This window comes from Coffea eugenioides, chromosome 10, assembly GCF_003713205.1.
Source record: "Coffea eugenioides isolate CCC68of chromosome 10, Ceug_1.0, whole genome shotgun sequence".
Lineage (NCBI taxonomy): Eukaryota > Viridiplantae > Streptophyta > Magnoliopsida > Gentianales > Rubiaceae > Coffea > Coffea eugenioides.
Window position 1 is genome coordinate 9259249 of NC_040044.1, and position 25877 is coordinate 9285125.

A 25877-nucleotide genomic window follows, 5' to 3' on the forward strand; every position below is an offset into this window, starting at 1 on the left:
GAAAATAAAATAATAAGATAAAACCAACAAATAATAATAATAATAATAATAATAATGAAACAAAAGTAGTTAACATCATGACAAAATGAAAAATTAGAAAAAAAAAATGGGTGGGGAAAAAGAAGAGACTTGGGGGAAAGAGAATTCTAAATGGGTTAATTGGGTTTGATGGGTTACCCAATAATATCCATTTAATAAATGGGTATTATTGGATAACCCATTTATACCCATATACAAATATTTAAGATACCCATACTCATCTATTCATAGACGGGTATGGGTAAATTTAATTAAGTGGGTTGATTTGCCACCTCTACTCTAGTTTTATACAATCTAGTCTTGACTTTTTTCTTCTTGTATTGTGGTGGTTCAATGGTAGGTATTTTGTTGCAGTGATAATGGCAAGAGGTGAAAGATTGTTCAGGGTTGAAATAATAAAAAAAAAAGATAAAATAAATTTATGAAATGGGTATTCTGGGTAACACATTATTTGTGGGGTTATTGTTGTCCTTTCAATAAAAAATTACTTGTCACATTATTCTAGAAGATTGTGTTGGATAGAAAATAATTTGAATTTTTTTGAAAAATATATTATTATAGTACTTTTTATGATATATATATATGTATGTATGATATACATATATGTCTTATATATATATGTATGTATGATATACATATATGTCTTATATATATATATATATGTGTGTGTATATATATGTATCAAAATTTTTTTAACCAAATAATGACTTATCCAAACAATTTTACACGGTATTTTGCGAGGTTAAAATCGAATATGTGAACTTAGAAAAATGTTCTATGAATTTTTTTTCAATCATCGACCAATTATCTTTATCATGCATATAAAAGATTTTTTCCAATTAATCTCCAATGTGAACACATTTCAAGAACAAGAATCAATAGACATAAAATACTAAACTTTTTTCTGATATTAATTTCGTGCTACCTTGAAAGTTTGAAATTCTTAATTCTTGAAGAAGAACACATCCCAATAAAACTTCAAATTTGAAGAAATCTACACATATTTTCAGTTATCCCATGAATTATGAATTTGACATTCTGAATTAAAGAGCACAAGGACAAAGTGAAAAATAATAATAGTAAAAGCGTTCTCAAAGAAAAAAGAAAAATTAATTAAAAAACAGAACAAAAGAAACGAACCAAAAATATAAAATAAAAACAAGTGGAGTTGAGAGCCATAACTAATTATATTGTCATTATCTTCTTTTTCTAATTTCTGTGGCCATCGTCTTCTTTCTGTCGTGTCATTTTTCCCTCCTTCTTTTTCCCTCTCAAAATGTACTATTCTAAAAAATAAATTAAAATAAACAAACTAAAAAAAAAATTCAATAATGGCTGCTGCCACCGCCGCTTCCAAACTCACCACCGCCTTCTTAACCGTCCCATCTGCATCCCACCACCACCGCCATCACGGCCAACCGCCGCTAACAACCATAAAACCACCCTCATTTTTCAAACCCAAGAGACTCCTCAGCATTTCACGTAAGGCCACTGACGTCTCCTCTTCCTCAGTGCAGGCGGAGGAGTCCTCCTCTGCGGCAGCTCCTAAGGACAATACTGAGAACTGGGTTCCTGTGGTGCCGCTGGCGGCTCTTCCCAAAGGAGAGCGGCGCGTGATTATGCAAGATGGAGAGATTATACTGCTGCTGTGGTATAAAGATGAAGTTTTTGCTATTGAAAATAGGTCCCCGGCTGAAGGTGCCTATACTGAGGGCTTGCTCAATGCCAAACTCACTCAGGTCAATTTCGTTCACTATTTTTGAATTAAAAAATGGAGAGGAAGAAGAGGAAAGGGGGGATAGGTAATCGAGTGGAGTTGAGCTCGAGCTCTCAATGAAATTGAGTCTTAGTTGAGTTTGAATTCGAGCTTAATCGAACCTTTTTGTACCTACATTGGACTAAACGGGTTCTCTCAAATTTTCCACTTGCCTTAGTTTTAGAAGTGATTGTTTGTCCTTAGTTCAGCATTGGGTATAAAGGGTTTTTCTCATGATACCTAATAGTTACTCTGTTTTTTGGCTACTAATTTGCATTGCCAGATTGCCCTTTTTAGGGGAAGGTTGTAGGGTGAAGGGAGAATGGATGGGTGAGAGTTGAACCTTGTTCTAAGATGAGGAATAATTGTCTTAACCATTGGGTTGTACGCAATTCTTGTTTTGCCTCTTCCCCTTTGCTTTTACTCCTGTTTTTAATGTTGTTAGTTTATTTTACCTTTGTTTTGTTTGTCGGAATATGTTTGTCTGATATGGATTTTATTTTTTTGGGTGCAATAGTGACATGGGATGGGTGATCATTGTTTCATTGATTATATTTATTAGGCTGTCAGATTGTGGCCAGCAGTATTAGATGTTTCTGATGTAATTGTGGTCTGTGGTGTACTCTAGAAATTCCTAATGGTGGAAACATAGATTAATAGAGGACTTGGGATATTTGGAGGGTAAGCAAACACTGAAATTTGCTGCAGAACATTAGATGGGGAGAGTGAATTTAAAAATATTTTAGGGGCAAGAATGTTGTGGGAGAGCTTCTGTAATGTTGTTAACATGTACCCAAAAGTATACTGGGAAAAAGAGATGTTTTCCTAAATCTTTCGTTGATATGTTTAGTTATCTTTAGATATGATCATCTGTGTGATTTGTTACATTTGTACAGTGAAGTTTTCATTTTTAGTGATATATGACAAATGCTATTGTTTATTTAGTTTTGGGAAGGACCTGGATGCTTGCTACCGGTGATTGCTGAATATATTTGTGTAATTTTATGAACATTGTCAGCAACAATCTCATGCAAATATTGCTGTTTTCTTCCTCATAATTTCTAGTTTTGAGAATTTCTTTGCTTCCCCCTCCTCCCAACCCCACCTAAATTTTCTTCTGGAGTTCTGTTTGAAGATTAACTATGGCTTCCTATTAGCCTAGTGCACTACTTAGGATCTCGGTTCCCAATGATAACTTGAGTTGCTAGACTTGCAGGAGAGGTTAGATATCAACTAATGCACGTGGTGGCCCATCTGTTGTATAGTTTGCAGACCTTTAGAGTGTACCTGTGTCTGTTGTAGACACATGTTATTCTCATTTTAAGGATTTGGAAGTGTCATCATTTGACTTACATTTGTGGTTGTGATCTTTTGAAAATCATTTTAGAATTATGGATCATGCTACTTGAAAAACAGAGAGCAAATAATTACATTAAATGGTTTTCACTTATGTGGTTATCACTGTTGCGGCTATTTTAGGGTGAACATGAACTATACCTGCATTGAATTTCTCTTTTAAAATCATGGGCATAAGAAGCAACATTATGAATTTGACTTACTAGTCATCTTTTGGCATTTTTCTGGCTCACAAGGATAGGCTAAACCTCCAAATATCAAGGTGGAAATGTTTAGAGCTAGTTTGAACATTTTATCCCAATATATAAGCCTTTCTAAAAGAGCAGTATGGTTTGACATTTATTAGTTGGACAACCTTTTTCCACTTAATAGGTTTGTATACAAGGTTAGATCCTGCTCCTTGCTGTGAACCGGTTCTCCTTTCCCTCATCATCTTCTTCTCCCTTCTCTCTCATTTTCATTATTGAAGCTCCTACTTGCATTGAGTGTATAAGTAGACAGCAGAGAAGTTAGAGGTCCAATGGAGGAAATTTTCTTTAGATTTTTAGTGTTTTTTAACTTTTATAGTGGGGACTTGTAAAAGGGATGTCAGATTTGGAGTTTTACTCCACTACAGCACTAGGATGAATGGATGTGAGCTTCAATTTGCTTTTCTAAGCACCACTAAAGGTCAAGAATTTGGTGATCTAATAAGAAAGCAAGATAACTTCAAATGCTTTTATTCAATACCTATGATGACCGGCTGAACATATGTGAAGATACACAGCATTTCCAGATGGGTTTAACCTTGTCAGCAATTCATGTGAGCAATCAGGAATTTGAAGGATGAATAAAGAAATTGAGTTAAAAAGTCTGCAGTCTTTTATTTGTTTTGACCCCAGGTTTCTCTTCTAACTAAAATCAAAGCTGTTAAACAATAAAATCATGTGTCAAGGGCCAAACTTATTTGCCTTAAACCTTAGGGAGGTCTTGTGTAGTTAATCAGTCAAATGAATGAAGCTGGCAATGTTTCAAGAACATATTTTCTAGGACCCTGTTTTAATTTATGTTTTGTCAACATAGATCTTGAAAATGAAATTCTATTAAGTAAATGGCAAAAGGAAACTGTTGCATAGATAAGTTTTGAGAGTCAAAATGTTTCTTCAGATTCTTCATCAACAATTGAGGGAGCTCTTTGTTCTCCTCTCATGTTACTGGCTTTAGTTTCTATTTGATGAGTCATTGGATGCTGTCTTTGCCTTCTTCCCCCAGCCACCCTTTTATTTCCTCCCATCTCTCTGGGGCTGCATGCAGCACATGCAGTGATAAAAGTGTGATGCTAATAACCATTTTCAGATGCTTATATTTTTCTATAAAGCACTTATCATTTTTCATGTAAATGATGACTGTATTTCGTGTTACCTGACCTTTTTCATGACCAATTTTTGGGTTTCTCCTTTAATTTTGTATACCAAAATTTTGCTATTAGTTGAAGCAATTATATTTCAGTTACTATGTCAACATTTAGGCTGATGTTCCTGTAAGAGAATTTCAGGGTATATCCAAGTATTAGCATGCGTAAAATGAAGTGTCCTGTATAAATATGTGCATATGCATATATTTCGTTTTACACTCGTAATGGATTGAGAGACATGTTAAGGATTTTGGTTTACTGTTAGCAAAGTCTTTGTTTTTTGGGTAGGGGGATATGATACGCTGAGTGATCTTATCACGCGAGACCAGATAGTTTTCTTTCTGTGATCTTTATTTTATACACCTACCAAATGATTAGAGACTAAAGAAGAAAACCTGGTGCTTGCATACAGGATGGCTGTATAGTTTGCCCAACAACTGATAGCACATTTGATCTGCGAACTGGAGCTATTAAAGAGTGGTATCCTAATAATCCCGTGCTGAGGGTTCTGACTCCGGCTTTAAGAAACTTATTTGTTTATCCAGTGAAAGTAGAAGGTGAAAATATCTACATAAGCTTAAAAGGTGGTGCAAGCGATGCGTCTGCAGAGATTGTCTTCAGTGGAAAAGCTCAACCTGGTTTAACAGCAACTGATGTCAATGTCGAAGAGGTAATAAACAGCACAGCTCTACATTATTCATGTGATTTCTAGTCAAGACAGGAGAGCAACTTTCTAACTTTTAAGATTCTGTTATCCTTCTCAGGTGAGAATGGTGGTTGATGAGGAGCTGGAAGGCTTTGGATTCACAGGGACAAATGAATTGATAAATGGAAAGGCAGCAATTATTGGTTTTCTGTTGCTTTTAGATTTCGAGCTGTTGACTGGGAAAGGCCTACTTAAGGGAACAGGGTTCTTGGACTTCATTTATTCGATTTCGAATGCTTTCAATTGAGAGTCTGTTCGAATCTCACATGATGGAAAAAATTTCCACGTACTGCTATTGTGGTGAACCAAGAACATTCATAGTACTTGCTTTCATACCTTGACAACTTCTGTATTCTGTCCAAACTACTTTGATTCCAAAGTATGAGACTAATGATGATTCTTGTATATGATTCAATAATCAAAAGTATTGACACAGCTGTAGCCATATGAACGAATTATCGGCTTTCATTTTCTCATATGATTAGTTCTGTATATCATATTCTGTATTCTTCTTCCTCATTGGCCATTGTTGTCTTCTGAAACTTACATCCATTTAAATCAGCAAAATCTTCCCTTCTTTTTCCTCTTGATTGTTATGTATGACCAAACTCTTGCCTGGATATAAATCTGGTGCAGAGTCTCTCACTCTGTTTCACATTTTCTCCACTGGCCGGGACTTTCACTTGTCAACTCTTTTTAAGCTGCGGCTGCTTTTGTTTTTGCATTTCCTGAGTTGCCCGACTGCCGTCGGCCTATTAGGCTGTTTCTCGGGATTTTACCCTTTGATGGAAATAATTGGAGCGTAGAGATTATACGTTGACATTCCTTTAGACCATGTGAACACAATTGACGTCCGGTTGTCATCAATACCTTAAAACGGGAGAGGGCTGTGCAGTTGGACTCAGGTTAGATTTGGTCCACTTATTGTATTCGAGGTAAAAGTGGCGTATATGAATAAAATATTTAACATATATTCAGTATGATATTATGATATATTTATATATTAAAAATTTAAACATATATAACGATTGAACGGAATCACATAAAATACAATTGTACTGGGTTCTTATCCTAAAATTTATATTCAAATATCAATTGCACGAGAAAAGACAACTAAAGCGAGCGAGTTATATAAAATGATTAATATCCCCAAAGGCTAAAATTTAGCACGGAAAATGCCACCTATGCGGTAACTAGTCAATTGCTGATATGTCTTTCATTGGTTAATGCAAAACTCCTAATTGAAAGGACAATGGTTCGCCTAGATTAGGATGCTTGATGATCAGGGTCGCAAGATTTGGGTTCACTGGGTTGGCCCAATAATTTTTTGAGCGGAAACTATGGGATCAAAATAGTTTGTTTAAAGTTACCAATAGTTCAACGGGTTCAAGCATATATGCGAAGTATTTTCTTCGTGCTAATCCAAATTGTCTACTCACTTCTGCTAGGATTCTAGATATAGCCCCCGCCTAATGTAATTAAGGGATTTTAGAGGTGGCTTAGTTCTACATAACACTTAGTTTCTTCACTCTTTTTCTCGTATAGTTGAAATTATAACACATTGATTCAGACTCACCCTGCACCGAGACTGTGTGAAGTTCATTTTGATATTAATTATAATGCTTCAATTCCTTGGACTGGTCGAATAACTTTTGGCCCAAAGTATTGGATTCAAAATGGTCAACGTGAAGTTGCTAACAGCTTAATTGGGTTCAAGCATGTATACCAATTTTTTCTTCTTCACAATTTGACAAATTTGATGTGAGACATTTCGTTTGGATTCTCAATTCCCACAAGGGGCCTCACAAGTTGAGTTTCAAATAATTTCATGCAATTCTTATAACTTTTGGTAGAAATTCATATAATTTTGGTGTAAATTTGAATTTTTCAACTCATACAACTAAGCTGGTGATTACATCAAAATTGTACAAGTTTACACCAAATGTAAAAAGAATTATATAAACCTATTTAAATTGGACAAAAGTTGATTTGTGAAGCCCTTAATCTGGATACTTATCTTTTAGAATGCAAACAGTCCAAACAAAACTTCAAGTGTAAACTGGAAAGTGGAAAAAAAAGAGAGAAAAACTTCAAGGGCATGATGTGATATTAGTCCTAGCATTTACTGGCAGTGGTGGTGCCACATAGGATTGAGGGTTGGCAATTGCTCCCCCTCAAATTTAATAAAATTGTATAATGGCCTTGGAAATTTTCAAGAGTTTTAAGTCACCCCTTGAATTTTATAAAATTGCTCCTCAAATTTAAGTCACTCCTCAAATTTAAGTTTATAAAATGGCCTTGAAGTCACCCCTCAAATTCAATTGCTCCCTCTCTTTTAGTTGTATTGCCCCCCTTAAATTTAAGAAAATTCCTTTATCCTTTGAAGTTTTATATATTTCCTCCTTATTCTATATTTACCTCCAAAAAAAAAAAAAGATATTTTGTTGATTATCTCTAACAAAAATTTTGGACATATTTCAAATTAAACGTTAACGACACTCTAATGGGAGAAGATGATTTGACTTTTAAAATCAAAGTATATACTATATTTCTTATATGAATAAGTCTAAGAGCATGATTTACGTTGAAGTTGATCGTTACATTCTCTTATCACGGGTCCTACTTCCTAGCTCCATCACTGTTTACAAATACATTGTTGTATCTAACAATACAGTACCATTATGATTCCCCCATTCGACATCCAAGGAGCTGAAATAGACAGTGCATCATAAGTCAATTTGGTGTGGGAAGACTAACTTAAACAGTAGATTTGACTTCAGAGTGAATGAAATTAGTTTGGAAATCCCACAAAGAAAAGACTTGTTAACAAGGACCACCGTCCCGGTTTCAGAAAGAAGAAAAAGAAAAGCAATTTACTAGTGTTGGTATGAAATATTATAAGATGTAATTAGAATGTGTCAAACTTGGAAGCCATATTTAATTTTTGGATCAAATTTCAAACAGCTGAAGAGTTGGGCTGCTCCTAAATTCCTAATTCCTACTAACCGTTTTTCCATGTTGCATGTTGCACCGACATGCTTCGTGACGCAGCAGATGATGAATTTCGATACCAACGTGCCGCGATGTTTACTCTGCCGAGGTTTTACAGGTCCTCCGCTGACCCACCAACCCAAGCCCCCACTGATGTCACAGGACGGGATATTGTATGGTCTCTGCACCCCCGCATGCATCAAAACATAGTCACGACTTACAAATCTCGTGACACTCATAATTGATTTTTCTTTCGAAGTCCTACGCGTATTAATTAAGTAACATGCGTATAAATTCAAATTGAGATGACGTGGTGGCAATTGGCATACGGTTAGCCCTACGTTATCGTATACATCGATCTTATACTTAATTTATTATCTAAATTCAATTACTTAGATTTATTGTCCAGAGCTTGTTTGGATAGAAGGTTATTTAAAATATTTATTTGAGATAATTATTGTTATACTTTATGTGATGTGATGTGATGTATGAGAGATAAAAAAAAGGTGATTGAAAATTGTATTTATGATGTGAGTAGAAAAAAAATTTGAAATTTTGTTTGCAAATCTTCCTATCTAGTAAACCATCTGTGTTTGATTTAGATATTTACTCAATTTTTTTTTTTAACAAACGATAACAGTTTATAGATATTAACACTTGAAAATACAAGAGTTAATTACAAAAAGGGATAACTACCCCCCATATCTTTCCTAGCTAGATCAGTTAGCCATGCTGGGAAAGAAGTATCCCAATCAATGTTTCTAATCACCTTGGTTGCAAACTGAGCCATTGCATGACTACACCTATTCGCAGTTCTGGGAACAAAAGAGAATAGGCAACTGTCAAAGCTATTCTTTAGGGCCTTAATGTCCTCTAGGATTGTTTGTAACTTACAACCCTGAACATTACCCGCATTAATAGAGCTCAATTGATTATGCTATTAATTAGAGTGTATGTTGAGATTTATTTGTTTGGATTGCGGTTTTTCATCGAAAAATTACGTCGTTTTCCGTGATCACATTTCCCTATTACCTTTTTTCCTCACATACATCAAATCGTTACAGTAATTTTTCTATGAAAAATCATGAAAAATGCAATCCAAACACAACACGAGCAGTACATACACAAGGATCTTGTGTGTTCTTTAAAAGAGAGAACCAGGACTAGAAAAGGCCGGACACATAGTGCCATTTCTTTGGATATGGACCTATGTGTATTTGACTTCTCCATTTACTCGAACAATTATCTGTATGTTAAAAAAAAAAAAAAGAAGAAAGAAATAATGGAACTTAATAAAAAAGAAAAATTAAGCGTAATAGTTAGTTCATGACCATTAAAATTATTATACACTTATAAAATGTTTACTATATACTCCTTTCATGTGTGATATTTGAAGGGTAGACAGAATATTTAGGATCTTGAGAGTGGTTTGTGAAATGATTTCTAGAAGGCACTTAAATCAATCATAAAATATTGAAATACATTATTAATATTTATAATTTTCAAAAGTCTATTATTTAGCCTTAGTTTGCTTGCCTTTTTGGTGAATAAAAAGAAAAGTATTACTTAGTAAAACAAAAGCTATGAATTGCTTTTCTTTTCCTTTCCAAAATTATGAACTAGTGCTTGTGCGGTGCAAATTGTAGAATTCGTTGACGGAGTCACCTGCAACAGGCAAAATTCACCTTTTTGGCAATAAATACACGTGCATTTAATTCATAAACCTCAAAATCTCCTCAAAAAATCTAAGCCGCCACCTTGACCGCATCTCCTCTCAGCTGCAAGTTGATGATCACATGAGATCTCACCAGTCAGTTGTTTCTAATTTAGACGTGTCCTAGAAGTTTCAAATGGCAAAAACAGCTAATTTTTCTGGTTTGTCCAAGGTCCAAGCTTCTGACCTTTGAAAGTTTTGACTTTTAACGATAAATAATAAATCAAACAAACAAATAGTCAACCCCTCTTGCTCTATTCAACTTATAAAAGCCCATATCATATCACACATTTGCTAGAGCTCCACTTTCCATACACGAATTTTATCTTAAGAAGTCCATTACTTTCACACCAGTATTATTCTAGCAAAATGAGCAGCTCAGATGAAGGTGGCAGCAGTTGCAGCACGTCCCAGAAAAGATTTAGAGGGATTCGACGGCGGAAATGGGGCAAATGGGTGTCGGAAATTCGAGTTCCCGGCACGCAAGACCGCCTTTGGCTAGGCTCTTATGCAGCTCCGGAGGCTGCTGCGATGGCACATGACATTGCATACTATTGTTTGCGGGAGAATGCATCATTGGATGATTTCAACTTTCCTGTGATGCTGCCTGCTGGAGTTCAAAGAGGAATGTCGCCCAGGTCCGTCCAGAAGGCAGCCACGGATGCTGGCATGGCTGTAGATGCACAAATAATAGCCAAGCGTCCGGCGGATTCTCCCGTAAAAGTGGAGGAAAATGTGGTGAATTCTAGACCGGAGGAAAGGTTTTCGCCATGCGGGAATGATGGTTTTTCAGACATACCATCGTGGGAAGGCAAAGAGTTCAGCAGAGAATTAGGTGATCAAGCTTTGAACATTTCGGTTGACGATTATCTCTGAGTAATATTCTCTCAGGCTTAGATATATTGCCAAAACCTGTTTTATGCCCCCGAGAAAGGTAATTCTTTGTTGAAAGTTACGCAAGGAGTTCAAGCTCTACGATTGTAACATGCAATTCAATGCTTTGTACTCAAAATCAAGCACGGGCAATTAATGATTGGACTCATTATGACGTGCGTTTGACTCGATACAGAAAAAAGGGAAATGGTTTCTGCAGAAACTGAAACAATTCCCTATATTTGTAGTCAAGCTTCAGTATGTTCCGCCCTTAGCTTAGGACCCTTGTCATCAAATCATATAGATCAACTAAATATTGATTTTTATAGCTATACCATTTGCTGTCCGAGTGATTACAATAAAATTATGGGACTGTGTCATCAAACAGTTATTATCGTCCCATAATCCCAGCAGGATTTCTGCCTATGTGCAATTCATTTGGGACTTGTTGACATTGTACATGATACAGCAGATTAGATGCAGCTAGCCCTTCCAGATAATGTGGAGTTGCATAAAAACACTGGCTTCTTTCATAGAGGTGCAGAAAACGAATTTGAGGGGTACCCAAGAATTCAATCTGCCATGAATCAATTGGATTCAAGAACCCCTGTGATGGACTTAGCAAATAGGAATCTTGAGCTGTCTTACATGTTAGTTTAAGGTGTCGTTTCTTTCCTATGGGTAACAATAACATGTCCTGCAGCAGTAGCTGATTACAAGCTATATTAGGATGAAAAAAAGTTTGATGTGCAGACAAGATTACTGAGTTAATCATCTACTGAAATTGATAACACTCTTTTACAGTTGTCTGAGACAAATTTCTCCAAAGTATCACAAGAAAACAAAGTAAACATCAAAACCGGTAAATAATAATGATCATGACTATAACCCTTTCATTCCACTTTCTGCTGCTGGTAAACGGGTACTTGAGACTGAGAGGAGGTACCAGGACTTGCACCAGTGAGAAGTTTCCTCGGAGGGGAGCCCTCCAAAAGAGGCCTTCCAGTGCCGATGAAAGAAGTTCTTCTTGAAACATGACTTGTGGAGAGCAAGTGAAAGGTCCAGTACAGGACATTAGGAGAAAAGACCCTGAAAACAAAGAATATGTCGTACCAGCTTGGGTATTTTACATATGCAGCTTGTCGGCAAGCCCCACCCACGATCAACTTTGCAAAATCCTCTGCGGGACCACCAGTCACTTGTACCTAGAATGGAAATGGATGAAATGGTTTAGCACCATGAACAATTTCAGAAATGGGTATTACCAGACTAGAGCACAGGAAATCGTTAGTCTGTAAAACTCCGATTGCAAAATGAGGTTTAGAACAAGAATTGATGGGACACATGACATGGAGGAGAAAAACTCACCTCTCTTTCTTCTTTCCATTGCATCTCTGCACCTTCTTCAACCATGAATCTTCCACGGGTCATTTCAGTCCCTATCCAACCATGGGTTGCGATTGTTATGCCGACTTCATCCTTCACTTCAAATCTCAGGGTTTCATAGAAGTTTATAAGTGCAGCTTTGGCCGCCTACATGAGAAAGAAAGCCACGTATAAAAAAGAGAGGAGGAAAAACGCACAGATATGTTACAACCACAGAGATGGATTTTTCAACTTTTGCCTGAAATGCGAACTTCAGCAGCAGGTGCTTGAAATTAAAGGAGACCGTAGCAGGAAGAAACAGTACATATATACTTACAGAATATAAGCTCATTCTCGGCAAAGGTAACCAATTTTCAATTGAAGCATTCACAACGATTCGACCATTAGTTTGCCGGAGATAAGGCAGAGCCACATAGGTTGGATACACATTCCCCCAGAAATTTATGTCCTGATACAATTAGATGTCATAATATTGTGACTTACTGCAGTCAATTACATGCAGGATCAACTGTCAAGACTCTTAAGAAGAGAAAATTGGTAAAAATGAGTAGATTCAATAACAATATTAAAATTTAAAAGCTGATTTGAGGAACACCTCCTTGAGCTAAAGAACGTGTACAATTTAAAACCATTTCTATGGAAATCATAGAGTAGCAAATTTCAGAAGCTGTTAACATTTTTTTTCCCCTTAGTGTAAGTGTGAGGTCTCGAACTCGGGACCTCTCACTTACACACCCTCCCTCCATACCGTCCAACATGTTAACTATCAAAAGATGCACTTGATATTTGATGGTAATATCTTACCAATAAAATCGGAAATACTGATGCATCTGTAGCTTCCTCGAAAAAGAAAGTATGCCCCAAGCTAGCTGTGTTTACTAGATGGTCCACTGCAAAAGGAAAGAGCCAACAGATACTCTGTTGATGTTACAATCTGGTCACAAAAGATTCATTTATGTCAACCAATAAACAGAGCTCCACTGCAGTGAGAATGCAGCATTTCAAGGGTCCAACAGTACGTAGTAGGCAAAATAACTTGGTTCAGATAATAAATTAGTCAGGAGCTGTGTATCGGAGGTAGTCTTCCCATGTTGATCGTGCATAACAAGGAAGTAGACATGCAAGGGTTAGAAAACAAGGTAGGATTCTGGAGTTCTTTTATCTTTTATTTTGGACTATATAAAAAGTTTCCTTAAGCCTCAGATGTATTATCATGATAACAACCTTTGTATGCTGCTGTAAAGGCACTATACCTTACGTGCACACTGTCTCTAGAACTGACCTTCAAGTTCATCTTAATCTTTCAGAACATTTTAATTTTAAGAAAAAGGTAAGCCTGACCAGTGGCAAAGGCACTTCGAGTAAGGCATGTTCACTAGAGAAGCATGAAATATTTCTAAATGATGTTATGAATAAAATGAGTTGAATAAACAATTCCAGGCCTACCACACCCAAAGTAGTTGATAGTTTCATTGATGAATCTTCTACAATCTTCTTCCTTGACAACATCTGCAGCCATTATCAACACATGCCTTGAGCCCAAACGTTGAGCGTTATCAGCTATGCCATGGAGCCTGTTGTCTCTTCGTGCCACCAGTACAAGATTGGCACCCCTTTTTGCATATTCATAGGCAATTTGCTGTGACAGGAAAAGGTTCTTAGTTTATAACATTATCGGGTAATAAAATTTCTTTATCATTTCTTATGTAATGACTGTTAAAAGAAATCAAAGAGGAAATACACGGAAGTTGGAATTTTTTTAGCTGAAAAGATATACGACTGACTCTAGCAGTGGTACAAAGTCTCTCATAGCAAAGCTAGTCTAGATAGCCTTTCCAGTTCAAATGGCTACTTGACATGATTCACTAGAGGAAATCCTATGGCTACAAGAATGAAAATGACCCTTTTTCTAGTACCTATAACATCAGATAATCGCACCAAAATCTGAAAGTGTTCAGTCTAGAAAGATTTCTCAAGTTGCATTAAATGTGGCCAGGGAGAAATTAATTTCCTTTTGAAGTTTTAAATTAGTTTTACCATGCATTGCTGTTAATCCTTCTTATGTTTATACTCTTTTTATTCATAATTGAGGAGGTCTGACCTGGTATCCAAGCAATAACACACTTCAAGGTAATTATCTAAACCTGGTAAAGTTCCCTTAACATATTTGCAAATGCAGGAAAATTAGTTATCCATCATTCCAGATGTAAAAAATTTTAAATTAATTAGTCATGTAAATGAGTGAGGACAACCCCTAGCATGAAGCAGAGGAAATTAGTTTCTGGATTTTTTTTTTAAAAATTTCTGCCTGTGTTTTCACTGAGTGCCATGGTTGCAACGAGAAATGTATAGATTTCAAAGAAAGGAAACAAGAAATGTCGTATTAGCTGGCTATGTACTGTTGCCTAGGTGAAATTGCTTCAACTTCCGGTGAATGCCAGAGTAGCGTAATGCTACAACCTACACAAGGTGCCTCTAGCTAGATAGCTTAATTGGGAGCAACACCCTCCCAATTAAGCTAGATGACTTCGTTGTGGACAGTGTATTCCTATGAACTTGTATGTTCTTTCACAGTCCAGTTACCCCTTTTCTACCACTCTGCCTGATGCATTTAATCACTAATCACTACTGCGCCTTTTACTAATAGGTAGTGGACAAAATTAGGTCCATTACTTGTTTCATGAATGGTTTTGTTCAAATATCAGCAGAATACTATGGCAGAGCGTAGATGAAACTTCCTTGGTCTTTCTCTGCAATGGTTCCTTGGACCATTTTACGTGCGTAATAAATGCGTCTAAGTGCATTATTTCTGCGAAATGGACGTGTGTGGATTCCAGTTATGCAACCTCCAATTGTTGTTCTGGTCACCCTGCCTTAGCACCTCAAATTCTAATTCGGAAAATATGGGGCATCTATGACCAATCCAACTTGACCAACCTTGTGGCAAATCATTTGAATATAAACACAAATGATACGTCAAAATGGAAGATAAAGATTATGTGGACTGCAGTGCTGCAATTACCATGATCAGCAAAAGGTTCCATCCAAGAATTGGGTTGAACTGTAAGGCCGTGTGGTATTGATTGTGCCAAATTGTCACACACTAATGTGTGAGAGGAAAAATTCAACAGCATACCATAAAATCCCCACCTCAATTTACAAATAAAAGTCCCCGATGCTAAATTTCTTTACCCAAAATTTCTATGCAGTTGGCATCCGAAATTAAATGGAAGGACCTGGTATCCCGGTTATGTTATCAGAAGCTCCTAAACCTGTCAACCTCTCACCCACCAAAAGCTATTAAAAGGAAATTTAAAAAAAAAAAAATCCAATTCAAGAATTAAATTGTCTAGAAAACTTGGACACAATGGAATAACTAGAAGTAGATACAAAATTTCTGAAGTAGGGGGCTTACTTCTCCAATCCCAGAAGAAGCTCCGGTGATGACAACCACCTTGTTGTCCATCTCTTCACTGAAGTAAGTATTGTACAGCCATTCACAAGCATTGATGAATGACAAAGTTGGCCATGCAAAGGCAAGCATAAGTAAACTTGCAGGTGGCACCACCAAATTCAAGACGGAGTTTATCAAATCCATATCTACCAAGAACTAGCTTCAAAAAAAAAATTCTTTTTTTTTTTACTTTTATTTTTTGGGATTATGTTGGTGTCAAGCGAAGGACGAGGAGAGAAAAGCTAAGAAGAGCACCAGGAAGAAGAAACTAACAAGAAAGAAAAAGAAGGAAAACAAGGAAACGGTGATGGAAGCAGCTATCTTGACATTTAGTGCTAGAAGATCAACACCAAGACTGCCATGCAAAAGAGTGATGTGTTCTGTTAACACGTGTTTCTGTGCAAAGCCAAATGGCAATGGATGTAGGCGTTGGTTCAGTCGGAGTTTCTGCATGAAATATTGTACATGAGACCAGCACAGACAGAAGAAAATTAATTTCTCATGCTTACATTTTATTATCGAGTCTGATTTTACTCTAGGAAAATTTTACCATCCCTGCTCTGTTATTCAATAAACTCTTGCCGTATCATTCAATAACACAGACTCTTAAATCAATGTTATCTTCTTTTTTTTTAATATATCTAACAGTAAATTCATGCCCATTGATATGGTTATCAAAAGAACCTTTACTCTTACATGTAAATTCATCCTTTTAGGTATGTTGGTAATTTTTTTCTCATCTTTTTAATTGACCAAACTTCCCCAATTTCTCTATAAATTCATCATGATTTTTTTTTATAAGCTTTGTAATGGTCTTATATCTAGGTTCAATCGTGATTTTTTCTTTAAACAAAAGGAGAAGCCAAAATATGCCATTAAGTAAGGTCGAGTTTTCTCTCACTTGTAGTCATGCTCGGTTTTACTGCAATCGTACATGTAACATTCATCCTTTATTATGTCAACAGTTTTTTTTTTCATCTTTCAAATTGATGAAGCTATATATAACCCTCTTATAGTTTGCATTAAAGTGTCAAAATGATGGAAATGATCATCTCTAACAGAACTTATAAAAGCATCGAAATTACCCTTGTTTAAAATCTGAAATGGTTGAAGTAATTAAAATATATAAACATAATATGCATGACTCTCTAACTCAATATGGTTTTATATTTTACCATATAACCTTCTTATGGTTTAGTGTTTTACCATATAACTCTATTTTGGTTTTCAATAGATATACTCAACCCTCCTGTGGTTAATAAATAATTTAAAACTTTACAAAGGGGTATTTTAGATATTTTAGTTGATTTCGTTATGGATTGTAAATTACGTCACTTTGACATTTTAATCCAAATCACGAAACCATAGGGGATAGTTTTTGACACCATAGGGGGTTATGTAAACAAACACTAAATCACATGGGGGTAAAGTGTAATTTGCCGTTTAAAATTCTACTATTTGCTCTAAATTATTTTAAAATTTGCAGTTTACCTTCTTGAAATTTACATGTCACCAAGAATTTAAAAATCTTATCATTTGCTCATGAAAATTTTAATTCTTCAACCATTTAAAGAGCATAGCTTAGTGTATTTAGCTCAGAAGTGTTTCGTATATATGTACCCACAATTCTGCAGTAACTATTCCCTTGCAGATTAAATGCGCATAGAGAAACATATCAACAAGAAAGCTAAAAGGTTTTAAAAATCATTTGGTGAGTAAAAAACAAGATGTTATGCCGTATCGATTGGCCATCATGACTAATAGGATGTTCAATTGAATTTTGGTGTACTATCATTTATTTACCCGTTTGCATGCATGTGGAAAAGCCTCATTGTATAGAATTCTGCTTTTAGTGAATGCAGCTGCTGTTTACTGCATTTGGAAAGAAAGGAGTGCAAGGCAATTCAATCTTTGCAGTATTCAGGTATAGATTGTTCTCCTTCAAAAAAGGTCGAGAGAACGGATACTAATAGATGATTGTAAAGGGTTTGGTTGTTGTCAGAGAGCATGTATTTGAGTTGAAAATCTACGGTGTTAACGGCCGCTAATTGTTGTTTTTGGGTACTAATAAATTCTTACATACCCAAATAATAACCACATAAAACCATACCTATTGTAACTGTACTTCCTCTGGTTGCATTCGCCATAGCCTTTCACATTCTAGGACGCACTGTTGGAAGTCTACTTAGGACGTGTATCATTCCATATTCTTAGGAATTTGAACTAAGATCAATTAGAATGATTGAAGAACTTTATATGTCTGAGGCATCCAAGAGAACAGGGAAATGAGCCCATATTACAATTATAGGCGGATTAGTCTTTTTTTTTTTGTTTTATCTACTGGCTGATCATGGAATTCTGATGGGGATTGATGATATAACTAGTTTGGATTGCCCAAAAAAAAAAAAAAAGAAAGAAAAAAACTAGTTTGGGTTGTAGTTTAAAATAGTCTTTGCTGGCTCCTGTGTTTTGTGCAGATTTTCTGTAGTCAATCATCGTCTTAACAACAAATTTAACTTAGTTCACCTAAAAACTGTTTCGTTCTCAGCTCTAGCATTTTATAGAGGTAACAAAAGAAAAAACCGCTATAATTTCACCTTAACTATCTAATTTTGATGAGGATGCAAGGAAAATTTGAATAAAGCGCAGTAGGAAAAACATAAAATATTTACAAACACCATCTGAGCATGAAAAACTTTGAAATACATCAATTTGCGTTGTGCTGTTTAGAAATAAGTTTACAAAAACGGTACTCTAGCACTTTTGAGATGTAATGTATGTATTATGAAGATGATTAAGAAATGTGGTTAAAGCATATTTCAAGAAAACAATGGCCAATGCAAAAGACATTTTTCGCTGGAATGTTGCATAATATAAGATGTTAAAAGGATTTCAATTTTAATTCTTTAGGAGAAAAAAGAAAAGAAAAGGACATAGTTCTTTCTTATATTGAATTTGTCCAAAAAAAAAAAAAACTGAAATAGAGTATACTATTAGTTTTACGAGTAACTGATTACCGCATAGGTAAAGATATTTAATGAAAAAAGAAAAAAAAAATATCTTCTCCAAGATCTAACTGAGGTAAGAATTTTAACCAGCTACATCCCTAAAATCCAACTTTATTGATAGTGACTTTAGTGAGGGAATCATGGCCACTGATTCGACTTTCAAACTTTTCTCTTATACCGCTTGAATTTTTTTTCTTAAAGCAAAAAAACTATCAGGCTTGTGTTCCTACAAGGTGGCTAGGATCCCTTTAAATAATAATAATAATAAGGAAGCTATTTGTAGCCCGTAGGCCCTTGATTTGGTCAGAGTCGACTGTTAGATGGAATTAAATCAATTGATCGGGGTTACTCTAAAATGTCACAATGAAAAGGACTAAAAACAAAATTACTAAACTTAAAGACCCCCAACCAACAAAAACACAAAAGTTTGGCTTCTGTGGTTTACAGTTACACCATGGAAATCTGACTGGATTCCACATGGCATTTAAGGAGAAAATTGGGGCCTCAATATCTCATGCTGGAGCATGCGTCTTCAAGTTCAAGTTGCTTCAGTCCTGATCTTAATCTTTTCTTCAGTTCTTCGACCAAATTCATGCAAACATTTTGTCAGAGGATGAGGATGAAGATGCATTCACAAATGTGAAGAAAATTTCGTTTAAGCAGCTACTGAGAAGCTTAGAAGGAATGCATGCACCAATTTACGTTGCCATTTTTAAGGAAAGAAGATTCCAAAACGGAAATGCAATCTTATGTATAATCTGTCACAACTTTAACAACCTATGGTTCCTCGCATTTGATGGGCACCCCACAAATATTCTTTCCTATTTTAATAATTTCTCTCAATTTCCGGACTTGTTGCCACATATTTTTCAATAACTTTATTGCAATGGCAAGAACTAACAAAGAATTTTGTTTTGTTTTTTTGAATAAAAAAGTTGAATTTCAAGGAACCAAAATTTTTTTTGGAACCTTCAATTTCCCACTGGGCTACATTTCCTCCTGGACCAGAGCTCTTCATCATCAATTCATAGGCTAATGCAATTGAAACATGATTTTCATGCTGGATTCTGGTCTGGGTATCTAATATAGTTTGACTGGATGATCTTTTCTTCCATAAATTGTTTTGGAGCTTCCAATTCCCTGAGTCTCATTTTTTTGGTTGAATGTTTCCCTTCTCATTGAATTCTTTGCATAGGTTCATTTGAAAATTTGGTGATGCTATGTAAATTCTTGCAGTCCATTCTTGTAAATTCTTTTCTCTCAATAGATTATCTAATTTTATTGGAACAGCAAAAGGTTTGGAAGTTTTGCATTTTATCCATCTCTCCCTCCCATTCTTTTGAAGATTGGCCTTCCTGGAAGGCTCAGAATTTGGGATTTTGAAGAAGAAGTTGGAATATTTTTGAAGGCTGAGGGGTTTATTTTGGCTTAGCCATAGCCCAGGTGCCAAAATTGTCAGAGGAGATTTTGGAATTTGGAATTGATTTTCAGGTGTAATAGGAGGTGGAAAGTGATCATGCCTGTTTTAGGTATCAATCTGTGGTTGGCTGAATTTTGCAGTGGTTTGATATCAAGTGATCCTCAATATTAATCAGTGCATTGCAGAAATTGAAGCCATGTTGAGAATTAGAAGTGCCATGATAACATAACCTTTGGCCTTGTATGGTCCATTAAATATATGCAATCCATCTGTCTGACAAAATAGCAGATTTTTTGGGAAATAAATGGGCTGCATTTGCTCAAAAGAATCTGCAGATGAACCCATACACGAGAAAGAAAAACAGCCAGAGGTAAGCAAGTCCTCAGTTCAGTTGGTTGCTCCCTCAGCCAGAGAGGAGGTTATTGTAGGAGTAGCTAATCCAAAAAATGAAGACTCTGTTACTTTAAAACAACATTTGTCATCTCCGCCAGCAGAAGAAGCGAAGGGATCTGTTCAGCCAGGAAGACTTGAGGACGATGGAAAGAGTAGAATCATTGAGAGGCCAAAGGCTGGCCATCATCAGAGGCGTTTTTCAACCGATATGGGGATGCCTCAATTGCAGCAACCAATGTCGAGGCTTTTAAGTGTGCCACACGGTGCAAGAGGTGAACAGGCTGCGGCTGGATGGCCATCATGGCTGACTTCTGTTGCTGGGGATGCCATTCAAGGGTGGGTTCCAAGAAGTGCAGAAACTTTTGAAAAGTTAGACAAAGTCAGTCCTGAATAGCCTTTTCCATATATATTATTTCTTTTTAATAATGCCTAAATTTATCCGCTCTAGTCTAGAAGTATCTGCTGTTTCCAGTATTTATTACTTTGATTTTTCCCATGTTCTGACATTTTGTTCTTCAATATTCTTTTCAACATTTGGTTGGTGATTGTTTCATGATTGTTCATGTGATCACTCACTCTGTGTTTGGTGCTGCTTAAGTGTGCTTGATTAATTTCCTTCCTGATCAATAACTTTTTTTTATTATAAATTCGGGACACCTTTTTTGCATCTCTCTCTTGTTTGATGGTTTCAAGATTGTCACAAAATTAACATCACAGAAAACATTCCCAGATATGTAATTTTTGGTATAAAAGAGGATAAGATATTATGCAATTAGAGAGCCATGATCAGAAGACTTGAGTGTTGAAGAGTTTACATTTTTAGGGCTACATTGGCCTCTGAAGCACCATTCAAATTGTTGAAATGGCCAATAAATCCAGGATTGGTGCACATACTTTCTGAATCCTCAACAATAAAATCATGCAGTTAATCATATATTCCATGAAATGATTTTGAATATCTAAGATCTTACTACAGATTAACTTTTAAAAGTTCACTTGTGAACTTTGTGCAGATTGGCCAAGGGACATATAGTAGTGTATACAAAGCTCGCGACCTTACAAACAATAAAATTGTGGCAATGAAGAAAGTAAGGTTTGTTAACTTGGATCCAGAAAGTGTTCGTTTCATGGCAAGGGAAATATGCATTTTGCGGAGACTTGACCATCCAAATGTCATGAAGCTTGAAGCTCTGGTTACATCCAGGATATCTGGAAACCTATACCTTGTATTTGAGTACATGGATCATGACCTTTCTGGGCTCGCAACAGCACCAGGGGTCAAATTTACTGAAGCACAGGTACACCTTTCTCTCCTTTTGGCATATTGGGGGCATCTGTTGTTATCAACTTGCTGTTTACCTGTGCTTAATCCTCAACTATAGTCTTGCATGGAACTGATTCATATATAGCAAAACATGGATTTTTTTACCATGAACCCAAAGAAGCCTTTGTAATATGCCTGCACTTTGTTAAAAGAAGAACTAGAGTGGGGTGTAATGAATGAACTGCAATGGATCATCATGGCAATTATGTTTCCACTAATCCACTTTGTTGCATCATCTTTCTTTCTCATATGTCTCTTTCAAACTTAATTGCAGATAAAGTGCTACATGCAGCAACTGCTTCATGGACTTGAACACTGCCACAGTCGGGGGGTCCTTCATCGTGACATTAAGGGTTCGAATCTATTAGTTGACGATAATGGGGTGCTAAAAATTGGAGACTTTGGTCTGGCTACATTTTTTCAACCCAACCAAAAGGAGCCATTAACTAGTCGTGTTGTAACTCTTTGGTACAGAGCCCCTGAACTTCTGCTTGGTGCAACCGACTATGGCATAGCAATAGATATGTGGAGCATTGGCTGCATCCTTGCTGAGCTCTATGCTGGAAAACCAATTATGCCTGGGAGAACAGAGGTATTTCTTATAGGTGTTTAAGGATGCAATCTGATTTCTTCTTTACCAATTCTATATCTATGTCGCGTTGATATGTAGAGAACATCGAAAGATTTAATTTAAGTTGAGAAGGTCTAAATCTCATCAGATAAAAGGATCCTTATTCCTCTGTAAGTAACCATTCATCCATATGATTTGGCAAGACCTGTCAGATTACAGAATGTCCCTAGTGAAACAATGAAATAGCTGAGTGATGGAATAATTTTTAATGTTTAGCACAAGTAAATGGACATTTTCACAACTTTTTGTGAATTTCCTTGTGTACATAATGCGTCTTTTGACATTAGGTTTGGGCGTCCAAACACATAACTTTCATACCAAAATCAGATTTTTGAACAGTTGTCTTATGTTTTGAAACAAATTGCATGTCTTTACGTGTTACAAGGCCTAGGCCAGAATGTTTTGTTTGGTGAAGTCTTGTGGTATTCAAACTTTGCATCATAAAATGCAGCAAAACTGATAAAAGTAAGTCGATCACAAATCAAAGTATCAGGCCAAGAAATGGTTAATTGTGGTCAGATAACTGAGTTTTCTTTATTTTTTTTCATCTTGTTTCTAACTGAATTTTTAAAATGACTGCTAGGTTGAGCAAATGCATAAAATCTTCAAGCTATGCGGTTCACCTTCTGAGGAATATTGGAGAAAGTCAAAGTTGCCTCATGCTACTAGCTTTAAGCCCCAGCATCCATACAGGCGCTGTGTGGCTGATACATTCAAGGACTTTCCTCCACCAGCTTTGGCTCTTGTAGAAACACTCCTGTCTATCGAACCAGAGAAGCGGGGTACTGCTAAATATGCACTGAATAGTGAGGTAATACAATAAAATAAATAGTTCTATTTAATGGCAGTATATACATGTTTCTTTTGCTTTTGTTCTGCCAATTATTGTTGTAAAAAATAAAGAAACAATAATTCGCCAGACTCATGGAGATACTAAGCTGTTTCAATTAGGTGCTGGAAATCATAAGTTAAACAAGAAAATTGATCCTCTAGAAGTTCAAAATTACATATACTTTTACATCATTATGTCACGTTATCATTTTGCAGCTAATTTTAATACTTTTCATTACTTTTGTATCTTTATCAGTTCTTCACGAAGAAGCCTCTCCCTTGTGATCCATCTAGTTTACCAAAATATCCTCCAAGCAAGGAATTTGATGCTAAACTTCGAGATGAGGAAGAAAGAAGGTACGTATAGATTCATGTGTTATTGTTCTGCTTTTTATTGTCTAATAACATCTGAGCGTGAAAGGTTTACTTGGTTTCTGACCTAATTATTTCCCTGTGATTTGTCTTGCTTTCCTGCAATATCTTCAACTTGCCTTGTATAAGCTCTAAGCTCAGAATTTGGACTATAACATATAGGATCAGAGTCCAAGTTATGTGGAAAGTAGGCAGTAAAAGAGATTCAGAGAGACATACAACAAAAATTGATTTCTCTTCCCTGTGTCCACTTGTATATTGTCAGCATACTCTATTCAATATTGAAGTGTAATTAGAATACCGTTTAGTAGGTTCTTTCTCAGAATACATAAAAGCTTATACTATAGCAGTACTTGAGCCCTTTTCCATCTCCTGCAGACCATGGTGGCCTATTTTGCTTCACGGTACAAATGCGCAAAGTTATATAGTTCACAGTTAGAGAGAGAGAGAGAGATAGAGTACTTCTTGACTAATCAGCCATCAAATCTATTTGTGTTCGACTTTCTACTCCCCAAGAGACTGTAATTTCATTTGATCTCAGTTCTTGGTTTCTCGACATTGCTTCATGTGTATGATCTCCCTGGTTTCAGGCGAAAAGCTGAGAGCATAAAAGGACATGGAGATGTATCTGCAAGGAAGGTTTCAAGAGAACCGACTGCCGTAAACACACGAGATTTTAGTACTCAGGGACAGGTTTCTTTTCTGCTTTGTACATTTAGGAATGAATCTATTCTTTTTCCTTGGATTTCTTAGGTTGAATACATAAATCTTTTGACACACCAGGGACATTCAAATAAGTGCATTAGTGTAAGATTAAATACAATGGAGGATAGTGGAGCTGGCTTTCCAATTGAACCACCTAGGGGAAGTAAAAACGGATTCTCTCACTCAACTTCAATGATTCATCCAAATGCAATTGGTGCCTTCAAGAGTACAAAACAGGGGAATGAAGGTGGTACAATCTCAGGTAGTACATTTAGCCATTCACAGCATGACAGATCGATAAAAAAACAGGGTTCTCAGAAGTCTCAAGTTGTATCGGGCTTAACAAGCAATGATATACTGTTGAGACAGGCAACACTGGTACGTTTTATGTCATTTCAGCTTTCAATTTTTCCTGTGTTAAGTCAAAAAGTTTCTAAATTTTAACTCTGTATCATTCTTCACATGCCCTCTCATTTGAACCTCCTAATTTCACTATTACGCAAGTCTTTTCATGAGTCGAGGAAAGCCCAGTTATGTGCCGGTTTTGAAGCCAAATTTTATATTTCTGCTTCATAAATTAAAACCTTTTGTCACCATCATTTGTGCGTTTCAAACATTCATGTCTTAGCATATAAAGGCTCTTAGCATATACAGGTATTGTTATGCCAGACAGGCGAAAACAATGTAGATAAACATACATAATCATGTCATTGTTTAACCATGTGTCATATCTGCAAGTCTGAGAGGAAGCACATCGATTGGCACAGATTTAAGATGACAGTATTTCTTATGTATCCTTTTACTGCTGACTCTATCAGTTTTCCTCTTGGATTACATTTGAACCTACTGAGCTGACTTCTCTGTCATTTCAGAATTCTGGATCACAAAGAACCAGGATCCACTGCTCTGGGCCATTGGTGCCTCCGGGAGGAAACATGGAGGACATGCTGAAAGAGCATGAGAGACAAATCCGAGAGGCAGTTAGGAAAGCACGGCTTGAGAAGGAAAGGACCAAGAAGAACTTATATGCTCACGAGCAGTCGTTTCACCAAGGAAATTTTGGATATAGATAGCACTAAAAATTTCTGGCCTTGTTGGACAAAGGTACAAGCTGGCTAAGTTTGGCTGTTCAAACATTCTCAAGGGGACCGAGAAAGGCAGAAACACATGATTTGTCATGCTCAAGAGAAGAAGCTCTTCTGGTTTTATTCACAGTAGGTGCTTGACATTCCTTCTGGGGAATTGGGGGAAACGTTGCAAATTAGATGTAATTGTACCTCGTGGGTTGGGGACTTTTCCTACTTGTATAGTTGGAAGAGGTGGTTCGGTTCATGTTCATAACAGATGCCATTTCATACCATGTACATTCCTTTTGCGTAGTAGCTAGCAAACTGTAATAGTGGGAACAAAAAGAGAGAAACGAAAATTAGCTGTCTGGAGCATCTAAATTCTAAAACCACCCCTCCAAAACAATATTTAAGAACAAAGGAAAGAGTACATGCCTTGTAAATTTAGCTCTGCCTTT

General features: G+C 36.2%; 4 protein-coding genes across 4 annotated transcripts; 3 read left to right on the top strand and 1 right to left on the bottom strand.

Annotated features, from left to right (window-relative positions):
* Positions 1-1329: 1329 nt before the first annotated feature.
* On the top strand, positions 1330-5833 carry LOC113748698. The gene is made up of 3 exons (XM_027292230.1): positions 1330-1778; positions 4957-5214; positions 5309-5833. The coding sequence occupies exons 1-3, from the start codon at positions 1371-1373 to the stop codon at positions 5495-5497; spliced, it is 855 nt and encodes a 284-aa protein (XP_027148031.1). The 5' UTR covers positions 1330-1370; the 3' UTR covers positions 5498-5833.
* Positions 5834-10324: 4491 nt separating this feature from the next.
* LOC113750366 (ethylene-responsive transcription factor ERF020) lies at positions 10325-10831 on the top strand. Its single transcript, XM_027294353.1, has one exon. The coding sequence runs from the start codon at positions 10325-10327 to the stop codon at positions 10829-10831; it is 507 nt and encodes a 168-aa protein (XP_027150154.1).
* A 760-nt stretch (positions 10832-11591) lies between these two features.
* LOC113749431 (11-beta-hydroxysteroid dehydrogenase-like 5) lies at positions 11592-16207 on the bottom strand. Its single transcript, XM_027293173.1, has 6 exons — positions 15630-16207; positions 13661-13853; positions 13019-13104; positions 12531-12662; positions 12197-12361; positions 11592-12033 (listed from the first exon to the last, which is right to left on the bottom strand). The coding sequence occupies exons 1-6, from the start codon at positions 15810-15812 to the stop codon at positions 11722-11724; spliced, it is 1071 nt and encodes a 356-aa protein (XP_027148974.1). The 5' UTR covers positions 15813-16207; the 3' UTR covers positions 11592-11721.
* A 3968-nt stretch (positions 16208-20175) lies between these two features.
* LOC113749677 (probable serine/threonine-protein kinase At1g54610) lies at positions 20176-25866 on the top strand. The gene is made up of 8 exons (XM_027293500.1): positions 20176-20868; positions 21503-21787; positions 22088-22405; positions 23028-23255; positions 23532-23632; positions 24238-24340; positions 24431-24730; positions 25225-25866. Exons 1-8 carry the CDS (start codon positions 20401-20403, stop codon positions 25423-25425), a joined length of 2004 nt encoding a protein of 667 aa, XP_027149301.1. The 5' UTR covers positions 20176-20400; the 3' UTR covers positions 25426-25866.
* The last annotated feature ends 11 nt before the right edge of the window (positions 25867-25877 follow it).